Source organism: Humulus lupulus, chromosome 6 (assembly GCF_963169125.1).
Source record: "Humulus lupulus chromosome 6, drHumLupu1.1, whole genome shotgun sequence".
Taxonomy (NCBI): domain Eukaryota; kingdom Viridiplantae; phylum Streptophyta; class Magnoliopsida; order Rosales; family Cannabaceae; genus Humulus; species Humulus lupulus.
The window spans coordinates 95,612,414-95,627,583 of record NC_084798.1 but is presented as its reverse complement, the minus strand read 5'-3'; the positions used below and the strand labels follow the sequence as shown (position 1 = coordinate 95,627,583).

Here is a 15,170-nt window from a genome sequence, read left to right as displayed (position 1 = left end):
TTGGCGATTTCATATCGACCAGGGCCTTGATCTTCTTAGGATTAGCTTCAATCCCTCGTGAGTTTACTATAAATCCCAAGAATTTCCTTGATCCAACTCCGAAGGAACACTTGAGGGGATTCAGCTTCATCTGATATTTATTCAAGATGTTGAAGCACTCTTGCAAGTCTCATATGTGTTCTTCTGCCTTCTTCAACTTAACTAGCATGTCATCAACATATACTTCCATGTTTATACCGATCAACTCCTTGAACATGTGATTGACTAGTTGTTGGCAAGTCGCACCAACATTTTTTAAACCGAAGGGCATTACTTTGCAACAGTAAAGCCCTGTATCGGTCTGAAAGCTAGTGTGATCCTCATCAAGTGGATGCATACTGATCTGATTATACCCAGAGTATGCATCCATGAATGACAAGATCTCGTGTCCTGCAGTGGCATCGACCAGCTGATCGATTCTAGGGAGTGGGAAACAATCTTTAGGGCAGGCTTTATTAAGGTTTGTGAAATCCATGCATGTTCTCCACTTGCCATTCGGTTTTGGAACTAATACGGGATTAGAGACCCACGATGGATAAAACACTACCCTGATGAATCTGTTCTTCTTTAGCTTCTCGACTTCTTCTTTCAGAGCCTTCGATATGTTTTTGTCGAGGAGCCTTCTCTTTTGTTACACTGGTGGAAAACTTTTGTCTATGTTTAGGACATGCCTGATAACTGCTAGGTCAATCCCAACCATGTCTTTATGCAACCAAGCAAAGACTTCCTAGTTTTTCTTCAGAAATTCCACCAGCTTTTGTTTTGTTGTCATCTCTAAGTTTTTATCGACTTTCACAACCCTGGTCGGATCTGCTTCATCGAGTTGGACCTCTTCAAGGTCCTCGATGGGTCCTACTTCTTCACCAAAATCCCCAAAGCGAGGATCCAAATCCCTATCCTCACTTTGGGCAACAACCTTTTTGGTGACACAATCACCTGATTGGGCTTGTACTTCATTGGCCGTCTGCACCTCTTTTCCGGCGGTTTCCCTCAATCCACCCTTCTTCGCCTTAGATATCGAGGAGTTGTAGCACTCCCTCGCTTCTCATTGGTTTCCCAATACGCATCCTACTCCTGCGTCAGTTGGGAATTTCATGGCAAGGTGCCAAACCGAGGTAACAGCTCGCAGGTCGACCAAAATAGGCCTTCCAATTACAGCATTGTACGCGAAAGGACAATCAACTACTATAAAAGTAGTGAGTAATGTCCTGTTCGCGAGCGCAATTCCTGCTGTAACTGGGAGCCTAATCGACTCTGTTGGCGCGATTCATTCGCCAGAAAAACCATATATGGTTTGGTTGCACGGCTCCAGGTCCTTGACGGACAACTTAATCCTCTCTAGTGAAGACTTATACAAGATGTTGATTGAGCTCCCCGTGTCCACCAACACCCTCTTAACCATCATGTTGGAAATCTGGACGTCAACGACCAGCAGATCTGAATGTGGGAATCGTGCTGAGCGTCGTCTTCGGAGAAGGTTATCAACTCCTCCTCTGTTCGAGCTTTTTTAGGTGCTTGATCCTCCACACTCATCATCTCGATGTCCTATCCATGGCGTAAGGTCCGAGCGTACCGCTCCCTTGCCCTCCCACTATCTCCTGCAAGTTATGGGCCGCCACAAATGGTGAGTAACGTACCTGCCACAGGAGTTTGTTGTAAAGGTGGCGAGCGTTGGCGTGCAGGCGCCTGCTCATTGCCTCCTTGAGCCTCTCGCTGAGATCCTCTTGTGGCTCATACATACCTCCTTAGGTGTCCCTATCTAATGAGGAACTCAATCTCATCCTTCAACTGGTTACACTCATTGGTGTCATGACCGTGGTCGTTGTGAAAACGACCGAATTTTGTTGTATCTCTCTTGGAGATATCCTTCCTTATAGGTGCTGGTCGCTTATAAGGGATAGTGGAGTTGGTCGCCTGGTAGACCTTCACCCTGCTTTCGACAAGGGCCGTATAGTTGGTAAAACTCGGCTCGTATCTATTGCCTTTGGGGCGTTTATTTTCAGACGCTGATGGCTCATTGTTCGCCTTTTTTCCACCATTTTTACCATTCCCGTTCCTGTTGCCTTTGTCGTTGCCATTGGGCTTATCCGACCCGTTGGCGGCTTTGGCGGGATCTTCCTTTGGCCCGTTGTCCTTCGCAGGCGATTTCCCCTCGTTGGCAATCGCATCCTTGAGCTTGATGTATTGATTAGCTCGATCAAGAAACTCCTGGGTACTCTTTACCTCATTCTTTCTTAGGTTGTTTCAGAGGGGAGAATGGCACCTTACCCCAGCAGTTAGGGCCATCATTTTTCCCTTGTCTCCCACTGTTTTAGCTCCAACAGCTGCTCGCATGAAACGCTGGACGTAGTCTTTTAAGGGCTCTCCCTCCTTCTGTCGTATCTTGACCAGCTGGTTGGCCTCGGTGGGGTGTACGCGACCAGCGTAGCATTGTCCGTAGAATTCCTTCACGAACATTTCCCATGATACTATACTAGCAGGAGGGAATTTAAAGAACCGCTCCTGAGCAGTGTCAGATAGGGTGGCGGTGAAGATCCTGCAGCGGGCATCGTCAAACACCTTCTAGATATCCATCTATATCTCAAACTTGTTAACATGAGATACTGGGTCCCCATACCCATCGAAGTTGGGTAACACTGGCTACCCTTTGTGCCCAAATTTGCTGGGGGTCTCAGCCACAGCTATCCTTTGTATGAACGGAGTGCCTTTTCTCCAATCATACTCAATGTGGGATGTCCGGCTTCCCACCAGCTGTTGGACAGCCTGATTCAATGCATCAATTTGGGCTTGTACAGCGTCTGGATTGCTGGGGCGACTGGTGCCAGAGGAGCGTACTCATCGTGCCACTCGCGCCTGTCATTGAGCACGTCCCTCAGGTCATCATCTCTGCGCCTCTGCTCGCTAGCGCCCAGCCGATCAAAGATGTTATGCTGTCTTGGCTGCCTCCCAGCATTTTGGCTCGTAGGCCTATTTTCTCTTGGTGGGGAGTTCCTATCTCCACCTCTTCCTTCATGCCCCCAACCAGCATTTCTCCTGCCAAAGTCGGCCTCATTATAATCATGGTCGTCCCTAAACTGCGACCGACTATAGCGTGACCGACTGGTCACGCTGTTTCCTCCTCTATCTGGCATCTCCCGAGCATCAGGGGGAGGCCTGTATTGGTCAGTGGATCCCCATGCATTATTATGCCGTGGGGGTCCCCTGACCGCAGAGCCTGAATCGTCGTGCCTTCTGTTAGCAGAAGGACGTTGCCCCCTGCTCGGTGGATTTGGCTCATTGGCCCCTGGGCGTCTAGGGCTTCGGGGAGGCTGCCCGGCCCTATTCTGCCTCTGGCGCTGGGGATTGCCTCGACCAGCTTGAGAAGGAAGTTGCTGCTCAGGATCCTGAATTGGGATATCCTGTTGAGCTGCAGGTAATTGCTCCGTCCTTTAAGGGCTTGTTGGCTCAAGTGGAGGACTCGAATTTGGGGCCCGTTGTGGTGGTGCATTTGGTGGCTGATCTGGTTGAGAAGCCGATGCAGCTTGTCCCTGAGCCAACTGAATGGTTGCTTCTAAGGTGGCAGTGGCATCTCTCTGCCGGCGGTCCATGTCTGCCTGCCACTCAGTCAGCTCCTAACGTTGACGCTCGATTTCTCTCTGTTGTTGCGCCAAGGTCTCCGCGCATTCTCTTGATTGGCCCTTAGATTGGCCAACTCGTCCTGCAACACACTTAGTGTTGTCCTCAATGTTTCAGAGTCCATTTCTTCCTCCTCAAAATCCAAGTGTGGCTCATTTTCAGCCACATTTGGAGGAGGAGGCTGAGTGGATGCAGTGCCAGAAGTCTGTCCAGCTCTCTTGGATGTCTTAGCCATTTGATCTTCTTGAAATCTCGAAATAATTCTCTCAACGAAAGCACCAAAATGTTAACCCTTTATTTGGCCAACGACACGGAGTCAAATAAACGATAAAGAACAAAAGGAAATTAAGAAGAGAATCAAATGGAAAGAAAATGACACAAGTGTTTTATAGTGGTTCGGCCTCAACTGGATGGTAATGACCTACGTCCACTTAGTGTTCTTATTGATATTGAATCCCAAAATTGTGATAAAAGAACTAGGGTTCTTGAGTTTTACAAGCCTTGGGAGGATTACAATTTCGGTGGATAATCACACTATGCTTTTCTCTCTGAATACAAAGATCAAAAGTTCAAAAGTCAAAAGTCTCTTCCTTGAGCCCTCTTCTTCTTATTTATAGGCTCGAGGGGGTTACATGGGCCGATAGGCCTTAATTACAATTAAGATCAGCGTATCAAGGTAATAAAATAAACATTATAAATGTAATTATTACAAGATTGCGCATTCCATAAGAAGTAAATGAAAATATGCGACCAGACTGGTCGCACCCAATCGCGAGACTTGAAGAATCAATGATTATCGGGTCGATGGTCGAAAAGGATCCCTTCACTCAAAACTGCCACGTGCCAGTCATGTGTAAAAAATTCCTGCCACGTCATCAGGAGCCATTTTTGGGTAAACAAAGTGCAATTAATATCTCTAAGAATCCTGTGCAACACTCAAGAACAAAACATATTGATATTTGGTATCATTTTATTCGAGACTTGGTTGAATCTAAAGTAATTGTTTTGTCACATGCTTCCAAAGCTCTTAATTCACGAACTTATGCTCATCTTAGAAAATGCATTGGAGTTTGTATGATTTGGTTTAGTATTTTTCAGAGGTGATCATTGTTTTTCTCTACATACCTTTCATTTTTTTTTTCAATTTTGTGGTGTTTACTTTTTCTTTTGAAGCAAGTGTTCTAACATGTATGGGTTCTAGTTTTGTTTACTGGTTTGAGCTCTTAATTCTTCTCAGCAGAAAATGCTACCTTTGTTGGATGCAATGGGAAGAGCTATATTTTGGTCCATTAGTCATTTAGTAGTTTGCTCCTTCTCATTTGACTTTTCTAACTAAAGACGACGGCTACATCTCTAACAAAGAGTGAAAGCCACTGCTGGTTTGCTTCAAGGAAACCCCAGAGTGTTTATCAAGAAAAGGGTATTTGTTAAAAAAACAAAAACAAAAATTTTAAATAAAAAAAATTGTACTATTTGCTGAGGAAGTGAGCTAATTAGCTCACATGAGAACACATGCACGCACACATGGAGAATATTAGCTCAAAATTCTGTTGAAACCTCCTTTTAGCTCATCTTACTTCTTCTTGAGATATTTTGTATTGCCACTGAACTGAGATTTTTGTTTGATTGGTATGTCAATATTCATTTTTCTGATCTCTCTAACTTTTACTATGTTGTTTTCCTACTTTTCTCATGTATTTTCTTAGATGACCATATGCATGTGAGTTTATCATTTTGTTGGGTTTTGTGGAAATTTGTGCCTTTTCAAATATGTTTGGATTTTTCTTGTGTCATTTTCTTTACTTACTTGTTGCACAAGCTTCTTTTTTTTTTTTTGGCCAAACACGGTCTTGGGGAATTGCTTTTTAAGTGCATTTTCTTCATTTGGTTTTCACATTTGTGCCCTAACTGTTTTCTCTCTAGTCATTTATAATGTATTCTCTCTGTGTTCAAGATGGTTCTCAAGTTCTCGAAGGCACCTCGGAAGGGGTTCTCAATGTTCCTCCTCCGTCTTTGTCGTCTCCTCCTCCGGATTGTGAGGTTCCAGGCTCAGTGTCCTCTATTCCGTCGTCCGTGTCCACAAAGTCTCTGACGATCTCTCCATCTCCAGGTATTCCCTCTGTTCCTAACTCTGTTTGTCCTCTTGTTGTTAGTGCGGCTACAAATGTGTCATCTCAAGTTGTGTCTGATCCTTTTGTTGTTATGTCTGGGTCTGTTCGTGAGTCTGTTCGTGGGTCTCGAGTGAAGTTTGTAGCTCATAAGAAAAAATGTTCTAGTGAATCTACTCCAGTCCCTTGTCGAGTCACTCAGGCATCAGCTCACGTTGTTGGGTCTCCCTCTTGTCCATCCAAACGTCCCTCTGACCCAATTGCTAAACCCCCGCCTAGTAAGAAAAAGTCTTCTAGTGGTTTACCAACAAAATCTAGAAAATCCAAACCCTCATCTGTTTATGGGATTCCTAAGTCTGATATAAGCCTAGTGTTTTTCTTTGTCAATAGATATGCTGAAAAACGTTTTAAAGAATTTGTCTTTTCGACATTTTCATGTTGAGCATTCTGTGGTGTTAGAGGATTTTCCTAGACTCCGTGAGATTCTAGAGTCTTGGAAGTGGGTTAACACTATCACTGGTCTTGTCATGCCATCTCAAAATCTGGTTAGGGAATTTTATTCTAATTAAGAAAAATCTTTGCTAGATGCTCAGCATCCCAACCTGTTTACTGCATTTAGTAAGGGTAAATGTATTCCGTTTGCTCCCTCCACTATTCGGGGTCTTTTGGGTATGCCTTTGGTTCATGATGCTATTTACAATGTTGAGTATGCCCCTAATTTAAACTTGGTGGGTCGTGAGTTAAGTGGTCAAGCTGACTTTTAGTGGAATGAGGTAAATAATGATTTCCCTACTCCTTCCTTGACGAGTTTTTATCGTGTTCTACATAAAGTTGCAATCACTAATTGGACTCTGAATTCTCATACTTCAACTGTTACTACTGATATTAGTCGGTTTCTATTTGTTGTGGGCACTGGCGTTTCCATAGATTTGTCTGTCCTTATGTATGACAAGATGTATGAGGCTTTTCATACTAAAAGTCGTCGGCTCTTTCTTCCATATCCTTGCTTGGTGCACAAGATTTCCTTATCTGCACAACCTAAGTTTGCTTCTCAAGATGTTTTCTTGCTATATCGATTTTGGATAAGACTTTTCAGCCTCAGTCCTCCAAACCTGTACCTCCTCCCAAGCCTCTTAAGTATCCTTTGCTAAAGGATTTAGCTCCTACCTCATGGAAGTACAAATTGTTTGAGATACTTTACTCTCAGCAATCTCATTTGGATAGTCTTAAAGGTCTGGTTCAGCAGTCTCAGTTGCGTTCCAAAGCATTTGAGCGTAGGGTTCTGTCTCAGTTGGTTAGTCTTCGGCAGCTCCTTCAGCCTCAATCTACTCCTGCTCCTCCAAAGTCTTCTCTTGCTTTTGTTCCCCCTTCTATTGTTCAAGGGGAGTTGTCATTGCCTTAGTCAAGAAAATCTCCAGCACCAAGACAGGGGGAGTTGTCTCCACGAGCTTCTGATAAGATTATGGATAGTGTCCAGGGGGAGTCTTATGCTAATGATGATGGACTCAGATTCCGCTCCTTCATCTTCTCCTCCGCGTAAGACCATGCGTGGCAGGCTTCATCGTTCAGCTCAGTAGTTCTCTTTTTATGATCATTGAGGGGGAGATATGAGTGTTTTCTTTGTTTAATGTTTTTTTTATGTTGTTTTCTTAGTATCTGTAGTTTGGTTTAGCACTAATCATAAATTGTCAAAGGGGGAGATTGTAAGTGTCATACTCTCTTGTTTGGATTTTGGCAATATTATGATCCATCTGTTGTGTTTGCCAGTTGCATCTAGAAGTTCGGTGTAGTCATAATGCCTTCTTGTTGTTTACGTGGCATGTATTAAACTTTCCGTTATGTTCAGTTCACTTTATTTTGTTTTGGGGTTTCGTGTTGTCTTGATTCCGTGAGTCAGTTAGAACCATTATTGATGTTTTGTGAGAAGCTTAGCTCTGCTAGGGTTTGTATTTTGGTTTATTTTTGGCTTGTTGTTTTGACAAATTGAAGAACTCTGTGCTTCGAAGAATGTTCATTCATGACAGACAGTAGTGTTTTTCAGATGAAGTATTAAAAGAATATCAAATCTATGAAAGTTCAAGTGAGAAGACTTGAAGTGTTCAATCTAAGAAAATTTGCAAGAGAGACAAGAATAGAAGATTTTCTTATTGTTAATGTAAAATCAAAGATACTTTCTAGAACTTGCATTTTTTATCTTAGTGGATTTTTCTCTAAACTATATCCCAATGATTAGTCAAGTGGTGAACCTTGTAAAAATTACTTTTGTGTGATTCTTTTTACATGTTCTTTATGTTTTCATTGAATCTTGACTTATTAATTCATTAAGTTCACAATACTTTCACAAGAAATGTTTAGAAATCAAATGATTATGATGTTTGAAGTGGCAAATAGAATGGAGACAGCTGACTATACGAAAACCACAAAGCATAAAAAAAGTTGACGCTATAAAACATCACCCGTTATGTAAGCAAATTTCCATGTTTCAAACAAAAATCAGACCCAAAAGGAAAGCAAACATGTAGAAAACCCTTTAATTCTGTCTTTATGTGTAGTGACAAACAAAGTAAACATAGATTCTTTAAGGTTCTCATTTCATGACTCATTCTTGTCAGAATATCATTCAAATACTAAGAAAAATAAACATGAAATTAAATAAACTACTACAACAGTTCCACGAGTTTCACAGATTAAAATTGCTAGAAATAAATATATGGTACGCACATGTTGGGGGCAAAGAATTTAAGCCACATACTACATCTTACTCGGTATTGAAAAATTCAAATCCTCTATAGCCCGACATGTTGAAGCTTCTCAGCAATGAATAGATTAATTAGATTCTGACTTCTATACCTTTCTTCAACAAATGTTCTTTAACAGATTGAATAGGTACCTGTGATGCACATAATTTACGAGTTACAACACAAACCTCGTATGCACGATTGGAAAACATGTGTTAAATTGTACAAGTTCTTAAAATTCTATAACCTACCTCCTTCCGATGAAAAATGCCAGCAGCAAGGGCCGCCGACGCATTTGTTTCTGTGAACACCTCCCTGAAGTGTTCGGCAGAACCAGCACCGCTACTAGCTATCACAGGAATGCTCACGGCATCTGATATTAACTTTATTAGATCTATATCAAAACCATTCCCTTGACCTGAAAAAGTAATGAGGAGAAGATAGTATAGACCATTATATAGTAAAATGACTGCAACTTGCTCACTAGTTGGACAAGTTTGGAAGGTCTAAAATTGTTTTCACTTTCAATCCAAAATGAAATTGCCAAAAAAATGACATAGAAAGAGGTTGGATAAATAAAATTCATAGTTTCCTTATTATAAATTCTTTAGAATTTGAACAAAAAATAAATAAATTAGAAAAAATTGATAAAAAATCATTGAAAAAAGAAACTCTTTATTTCTTGCACTTAATTAATGAATTTACTGTAAAATCCAGTTTGAATTTTAAAACAAATTATTTACTTACCAAACAGAAACAGGTGAGAATTCAGCACAAAAAAAAAATTCTATTTGATAAAGTTCTAAATGAATATGCTTTAGTTTTTTAATATGCTTTTACAGTAAATATATGTAATATGGGAAGTTGTCAAGGAAAAGTCATATTCACCATCGCAATCAATGCAATTTAGTAGTATCTCTCCAGCTCCGAGTTCCTCAACAGCTTTTGCAAGCTCATAAGCTCCAATTGGTCGACCTTCCCGCCCCCCACTAACCTGAAGAAGAAAAACACTACATTTGAACACAGCGAGAGAAAATTTCTTTTTTTCTTTTTTATTTGAAACTAGACTCCTTACCTAATCCTACAATATTTGATTGCCTAAAGAAATATTCCTACAATATTTGAGGAACAAGAAACTATCATCCAAAACCAAAAGGGACTCGAACCTCAAAACTTATGGGATCGAACCACAAGCCTGACCATTTAAGCATAAAGATTTATACAACTAACCGTTTTCATCTTCTATTTCTATAGAAAAGATATTTCATGTCATGCTATTCTAATTACATGTGATTTGCTTTAAGAAAGCTAGAGTATCCTGTTTCATTTTTCTTTCTTCTTTTTTAAGAATAATAATTTTACTATTTATTCTGGATGGGAGAGGGGGGATGTATACATGGGATACACAAAAGAATGACCATTTCCAAACAAAAAAATCAACAGCATAAGCATATGTAGGTAGAGAATACTTACCGTACACTGATACCATGCAAATTTTTCACCTTTTGGACCTGTAATCAGCAACCCCAAAAGAATTTCTTTAAGACCTACTGACCAAATAGCAAAAGCTAAACATTGCGGATTAGGACATTCTAAACTGTTTATTACTCTTTTCCTTCTCTATTCTTCTTTAAACCCTTTTATGTCTCTCTCATTAGTTAACTAGCAACTAAAACATTTGAGAGAATATATGGTTTTATATCTTTCACTAATCACCAGCAATTGAGCTTATCACAGATTCTCTCTCTCTCACCAAGATAACTAACTAAAAACATTAGATTGTAATGTTTTACATTGTACACTGATCACCAGTGGTTGAACATTTCATAGATTCGAATTATTCTTCTAGGTGAACCTATATTGTAATAAAGTAATAGAAGTAATTAACAATATAACCATTTGCACGCTTGTTCTATAAGCCTGCAGTGAAAGCTTGGACAATGTATCGAGAAACCAAAAACAAGGAATGAAGAGGTAAGAAAATAAAGCAAAAGGAAACCCCTTTACCTGTGTTTGTCACTTTTACAGTTTTAAACTCCACATCATTAGGATCATTGATGTACACTCTACGAGGATCAATGCTTACAACCACAGCCTGCAACATTATGTTTAAAGCAAACACTTACAAGAGAAAACAGAGGAACAGAGTAAAAACTTTAAGCTCAGTTAAGGCTCACATAAAAACTTGATAAAGAACAAGAATAAATATATGGCAAGACAAAGGAAGGCAAGGCAAACTGAGTCAAAGTGAACTACAGATGACACAAAAATATCTATGCCCAATAAAATGTTATGTATTTATTACGTTCAGTTCTGTAGTCAATAAACTTTGGACATCTTTTCCTAATTTTTAATATAAGCCACTCTGTTCCATATTAAAAAGAAGCATGGACTAGCACATATCTATAAATGGAGAATGAATTACTTGATTTCCATAAACTTTAGATATCTGCTCCAAACTGCTTTTCCCAGTTTTTACCTATAAAGGCAACAGCATCAGAAGGGCCAGTAAAATTAGTAAAGTCCAAATGCAGAGAGACTCAAAACGGTAACATAAATATTGGAACTGATAATGTGGATCAATTTTTTGTTTTAGTTCTCTATTACTTCCTTCATAAAGATTTTTATCTTACTAAAAATAAAATAAATTAACAGAAACTATTTGCATACTCCCGTTTTTATGTACTCTTCTGCAGCATAAACAGCATCACTTCCAATGGAAATCTTGTCAGCACCAGATCTAAAATATTCTGAAGCAACTTCCAAGCTAGAATAGTGCCTGTAAGAAGTAAGCTCTCATGTAGAAGTCATTTTTTAAAGGAAAATACTTACACTGAGAAGTTGAGACATAAATTAAGCAAAAATACAAAACCAAAAGATAGCGTTCAAGAGTATACCTTCCATTTACGTCAGTAAAATCTCTAATTCCTCCTCCAACTGTTAAAGGAACAAAGACATTTTCTGATGTGCATCTCAATACCTGTACAAAATTGGAAATAAAAGATTACCTAAAGAACGGGGGGGAATAAGAAAGAAAAAATATTTAACAAGTATATTTTAATACTGAAATTGAGTGTACCCTGTGCTAATTATACTCAACTAAAAAGGTTCATGTCGAAACAGTTCAAAAATGCTACCTGCAACATTGGCAAGTCTCCCAATGGGAAGTCGCGGAAACCGGTTATATTTAGGAAAGTAACCTGCAATAAACAATTAAGACATCAAACACAGTTAACCACAGGTTCATGAAGATAATCAATTAAAAGAAAGGATGTCCAAAATTTAAAAAGTAACCTCATCAGCACCATCTTTGTAGTATTGTCCAGCCAGCTCAATTGGCTTTCCCAGGTTTCTCACCTACCAAAGTTAGTAGTAAATGAGAGCCAAAATGGAATTACTTGCATCTTAAAATGCCAACAAAACCATTCAACTAAATAATTGACAAAAACCACGCACCAACTCATTGCAATCTGTTCCATTAAAATGGGGTGAATAATACTTTGAGGATTTAAATAGGGCTTGTGACAAGGACTAAGAGGAAGAAAAATAACATTCTGCAACAATCACATTTCTTTCTCTACTTGTGGTTTTCATTGTGCAAGGCGAATGAATTCAAGGAGTATTTCACTTATAAGACTCCACACAGTTGCACCAGAAAATCAAATATCAGAAAACCTAGACATAGCACATAGAAATAGTTGAGGAAATACTGCAGTACCTCATTCTCTTTTGTATGCTCTCTTACATCGTACTGGTCTCCCTTGGTTACAACAAGATCTCCCTTGTCATTTGACCTTACATCTAGACAAGCAATTACCTAACAAATAGTGATACCTTTTTAACCAGTGAACCAACAAAGTAATGCATGAAAAAACTTACCAAAATCTTTAAAAAAAAATGAGGGGGGGTGCAAAGAATATAAGTTTCAATTTGGTTTGATTTGACGAATATTACCCTTTTTGCAAGTTTCAAAGCTTTACCCTCAGTAGGCTTCTGTCTTCGCAATAACACCCATCAATTGTTAGATAATTGAAAGTCAAGATATAGAAAGCATACATTTGAAGAGGCTACCTTTGTCACAGTTGACTTAGGTTGCAAAAACCTTCTTAATACAGAAAGACCAACATCTGAAAAATTAATTTCAAGAAGAAAAAGGCATCAACAAAGACTCTGAATTACACCATTATTTAATCCACAAAGAATGCGAGAGAAAGAATAAATGTTCAATACTTAAGAAATGAATCTAATTTCTAGATCAATTTAATTTTTTTTCAATTCACTCACCCAAGTACCACACCCAAGTAAAGAAACCAAGCACACACATGTAAGTGTCTAAAGGATATAACATTTGAATTTTCCAATTTTGACACAATTGGATGCAAACCAGGAGATTTTGTCTCCCTTCTTAGTCCAGGAATTCACTAAATCTTTACATTTTGGACTACTATTTCACTATTTCAAAGATAAACGGAAACAGTGAGAAAATAAAGAATTCTTGCCTCCACTTTTTTCTGGATGGAATTGAACCGCATGCACATTTCCCCTTCTGACAGATGCTATGAAATCATGACCATAGTTGCAGGTAGATGAAATCCAATCTTTGTTTTTATCTGACTGCAAAACATATAAAGTCACGCAACCCAGAAAATTTAGGCATATAGACATTAGCAAGAACAAGAAAACAGATTCTTAAAATAAATAAAAACAAAGGAATCAGGGAAGAAACACACTGGCATGGCTCTGTAAGAATGAACAAAATAAACATGGTGATCTCCAACATCATCAAGAATTTCAGAGTCTTTTTGAATCTGCAAAGCATTCCAGCCAATGTGGGGAACTCTGAAACCATTTGATGAATCAAATCGCTGGACCACACCCGGAATCAAGCCAAGACCATTTACTGAGACATTTACAATGTGTGAATAAATACAGGTACGTATGTATATGTGTGTCATATAAGAGAAACAAAAAAATATTGGTGGCATTACTACTCATTACAGTCTTTGTGCGTCTGGCTTCTGTAGCCTATAAACCATTTCTTCTTGTTAAATTATTATCTTCCAACAATTTTTTTACTCTCTAAATTTGTACTTCTACATTTACTAATAATTATTATGAAAAGGATCTTCCGCCACCATCATTAGCAGCAGCATCATTAATCATTAATATAAGAGCTCAATAATGGCTTGCAGGAGAGCTTGTCAATGTAATAAGATTAAAGACCTTAGAAAGTGACAAAGCGAAGTACAGTAGAGTATTGTCGAATGTACTTTTCATAGCATTATTGGAAGAGATCACAAATAGCAAATTCCCTTCAAATAAAAAGCCATACAGTTGAGATACAAAACACTAACCTGGCCCATTCTCCTCACTGGACTCAAAAAGTAGCTGAAGTCCAAGGCAAATGCCAAGGAACGGCCGGTCGTTCTCAATATAAGTACGAAGTGCTTCACCCATCCTACAAAGATTTTGAAATGCTATAACTTCCTACTCTTGTTTAGCTAAACAAGCAACTGTGCTAGTAAAACCACACACATAAAAGCAAAACCAATTACCCATTTTTGTTCAGCACATCCATAGCCGGAGAGAAAGCTCCCACACCAGGAAATATTAGGCGATCCGCATTGAGTATGTCTTCTGGAGATTTTACCTGCATCACAATCATAATAAAAGCAAACCACTAAAAATGACTAATACAATATCATTGGCCACACTAAGCATACATTTCTAGTACAGAAACAAACAATACATAACCAATTTCTCTATTCAAAATTGTACAAATGAATTAGAAAAGACGACAATAGATAAATTTTATATACTTATAGTGTAATAAATGGAGTTTAATTAAGCTTAGCATCTCATGCAAAACTACCTTAGGAATTTGGAACAAAATGAAATCAAAATGGATTGAAAGTCAAACGTAAGATAACAGTTACAACACTAAAAAAAAAATTACATCTTTGATGTCGAAACCAAGGTAGCGAATAGCATTTCTCACACTCCGAACATTTCCAGCACCATAGTCGAGAAGAGTCACAACTGATTATTAAAATCAAAATAATCAGAAGAAAGAGTTGAACAGCTTAGTAAGTTACACATATTTATAGAGAGAAAGTACCAGAATGTCCATTGGAGGAGGCCCGGACTGAGAAGTTTCTGGAAGATTTGAAATTTAGGTGATTATTTCGAGTATTGGAGCGAAGAAATATACGAGAATAAGTTGATGAAGATCGAAAAGCTAGCAAGTGGGACGATGAAGAAGAAGAAAAAGACGGCGCCTCCATTGCAGGTCCTGACTCTTGAGGTTCCTCCTCCCTCTTCAGTCTTCAAGTCTCAAGCTAGATGCAGAAGTAGTGGTGGCGCAGAGAAAAAGAACAGTGGGGTGGTATGGTGTGGCCGTGACGGAGACGAATTTGTCAAGAGGAAGAAGGGAGTTGGGACTGGGGAGAGGTCAGTGACGGCCGTGTATGCTGAGAATTGAACTAGACAGATCGCTCAAAGCCCAACTAAAGTTCCAACTCAACGAATACAATTTCATCATAATTTTACAAAAATACTAACAATTCACAACCTTCACAAAAATGCGATTTTAATTAGAAAAATATAACTTTGCTTTAAAAATTAGATAGGGAATATACTAGTATATTATTATGGGAGATTTACATTCACA

At 39.0% G+C, this 15,170-nt stretch overlaps 1 protein-coding gene across 1 annotated transcript; it reads right to left on the bottom strand.

Annotated features, from left to right (window-relative positions):
- Positions 1 to 8,387: 8,387 nt before the first annotated feature.
- Positions 8,388 to 15,018, bottom strand: LOC133782372 (imidazole glycerol phosphate synthase hisHF, chloroplastic). Its single transcript, XM_062221659.1, has 19 exons — positions 14,619 to 15,018; positions 14,457 to 14,539; positions 14,056 to 14,150; positions 13,855 to 13,958; positions 13,231 to 13,400; positions 13,000 to 13,114; positions 12,572 to 12,627; positions 12,455 to 12,493; positions 12,219 to 12,317; positions 11,795 to 11,857; positions 11,638 to 11,700; positions 11,398 to 11,480; positions 11,171 to 11,279; positions 10,926 to 10,979; positions 10,508 to 10,595; positions 9,974 to 10,011; positions 9,389 to 9,494; positions 8,752 to 8,918; positions 8,388 to 8,652 (listed from the first exon to the last, which is right to left on the bottom strand). The coding sequence occupies exons 1-19, from the start codon at positions 14,782 to 14,784 to the stop codon at positions 8,593 to 8,595; spliced, it is 1,758 nt and encodes a 585-aa protein (XP_062077643.1). The 5' UTR covers positions 14,785 to 15,018; the 3' UTR covers positions 8,388 to 8,592.
- Positions 15,019 to 15,170: the final 152 nt, after the last annotated feature.

Excerpts from the sequence above, each read along its gene's own strand:
- LOC133782372 (XM_062221659.1), bottom strand. The coding sequence starts at position 14,784 with ATGGAGGCGCCGTCTTTTTCTTCTTCTTCATCGTCCCACTTGCTAGCT. Across the intron at positions 13,959-14,055 it reads GATGTGCTGAACAAAAATGG|GATGGGTGAAGCACTTCGTA; the intron begins GTAATTGGTTTT and ends AAATCTTTGTAG. Across the intron at positions 9,495-9,973 it reads TTGCATGGTATCAGTGTACG|GTTAGTGGGGGGCGGGAAGG; the intron begins GTAAGTATTCTC and ends TTTCTTCTTCAG.